At 40.9% G+C, this 1,930-nt stretch overlaps 1 protein-coding gene across 1 annotated transcript; it reads left to right on the top strand.

Moving 5' to 3' along the window:
• The first annotated feature begins 47 nt into the window (after window positions 1-47).
• LOC117182538 lies at window positions 48-524 on the top strand. Its single transcript, XM_033375632.1, has one exon. It carries the CDS (start codon window positions 48-50, stop codon window positions 522-524), a length of 477 nt encoding a protein of 158 aa, XP_033231523.1.
• Window positions 525-1,930: the final 1,406 nt, after the last annotated feature.

Raw genomic sequence — 1,930 nt, 5'->3', positions numbered from 1 at the left:
GGTCACAATCGCTCTCTACTGTCCTCCTGGGACTCAGGTCCAACGTAATGGATATCGGGTCGTCCCCTGCCGAGTTCGTTTTTGGCACCACCCTACGAATCCTTGGCAAGTTCGTGCTTCCGGACGATTTCGCTCCAGATCCTCACGAGTTCATCGAAGAGTTTTGGCACCATATGCGGAAAATTAAACCAGTCCCAGTAGACCATAAATATAAACGGAAACCATTTCTTTTCAAAGATTTAACTGTTTGCTCGCACGTATTCATGCGCAACCATGCCAAGAAATCCCTGGAGCGGCCCTACACTGGCCCGCATAAAATTATAAACCGAACTTCGGATCGCGTCTACGAAATTGATATCAACGGCGTTTCTCGCCAAGTATCCGTCGAGCATTTAAAGCCCGCTCACTTCATGCGCGAGGACATCGAAAGCATTTTGCCAGTACAGGGAGATTCACCTAACGTAATCGAGGTAGTTCCTCCTGTACGAACGTATGCTAGGAAGCAAGTTACTTTTAAATTGTAAACGTTTCACACGTTTCACTGTCTTCCTTTTAAACCTATTTTACTATGGTACACTTAGCTAACGACTGCACTTATTTCATTTCTTTCTTTTTAATAAAGATAACATTTAAATCCATTGGATACCAAGTCAGCGTTGTACGGTCATGTATTGTTACTAGATTAGCAACTGAATTATATCCATTCGCCTATCAGGCGCGTTGCAATTTTATTCTAAAATAATTTATTCAATGTAGTTGTTTTTTTTCTCTTTTACAGTCGTTAGATTTTGTTAAGCTTTTAGCAACCCGTAGCACCGCGTACTCAATTATAATATCGAGCAACGTAAAAACCTGTAGGCATCATTATATTTTTAGCACCTACGTAAGATATTGTTACTAGATGTTAAGAATGATTTATTGACCAGCACCCATTGGTATCGAAGACTGAATGTTGAATGTATAATATTGTATGCTACATTTATACTAGTCCACATATGACTAATGATATTTACTTATCTGTGATACTCAAGTGATCGAACGGCGTGTCGTCGTGTATTTTTTAACTCCGTCCTTTTGTTTCGTGTTAGGTCAAACACTCGGGGGGGGGGGGGGGGGGCAGTACTGTAAGGATTGTGCACAGCGCTCATAGCGCCTATTACAACACTACAAACTGGCGGTTGTACCATGCGTAAGCATAGTAGGGTTCTGCGTTATCCGTAGCTATGTAGCTCGAAGCGCACGAGCGAGTTTCACTCTCCATTCTCCCTACCCCTAGCTCCCGCCTTTTCTCAGCCTTTCCGCTCTCCTCAGCTTTTACCTCTCGACTCGAGCATCGCTTGCCACACTTACTGTCCGGCCGACTCGTCGAATACATCTCTCACGAGAACGCGCAATGTTCTCATAATTGTACTAAGTTGATCTCAACTAGGCGAGAACGAGCAATGTTCTCTTTTAAATAAAGTATAGTTATTGAGTTACTTGGTGGTTAATTCTTCATCTCCTTCTATATTGAATATGGCGATTAAGTGAATAATTTATTACTCCACAAAATCACTTTCGACCATATACATAACATAGTGCGAATTCATCCCAATAATACAATTCGCCTATAATACCTGAGAATCGAATGAGGGTCAGTAGGCCAATCTGCTGTAAACACAATATAAATACCTGTCAGAATTACATCAGAAATATAGAAAGTAGAGCAGATAGGCCTACTGACCCTCATTCGATTCTCAGGTATCAAAGTGAGATCACCACCTTTTCGAGGGTGCTGTCAATTTCTACCTATTACATTTTTCTTGCGTTGATAAGGGTACTGTACGAGTAGCGAAACGAATGTTATTTTATTGTAATTTTATGGCAATAAGAAGAGATATAGGTTCTTACCTTCATTCCCTTATTAAAAATTAATGCCTTTTGGTAACTA

This window comes from Belonocnema kinseyi, unplaced genomic scaffold, assembly GCF_010883055.1.
Source record: "Belonocnema kinseyi isolate 2016_QV_RU_SX_M_011 unplaced genomic scaffold, B_treatae_v1 SchBZDm_2671;HRSCAF=2928, whole genome shotgun sequence".
NCBI lineage: Eukaryota > Metazoa > Arthropoda > Insecta > Hymenoptera > Cynipidae > Belonocnema > Belonocnema kinseyi.
This window is presented reverse-complemented; position numbering and strand designations above follow the sequence as displayed.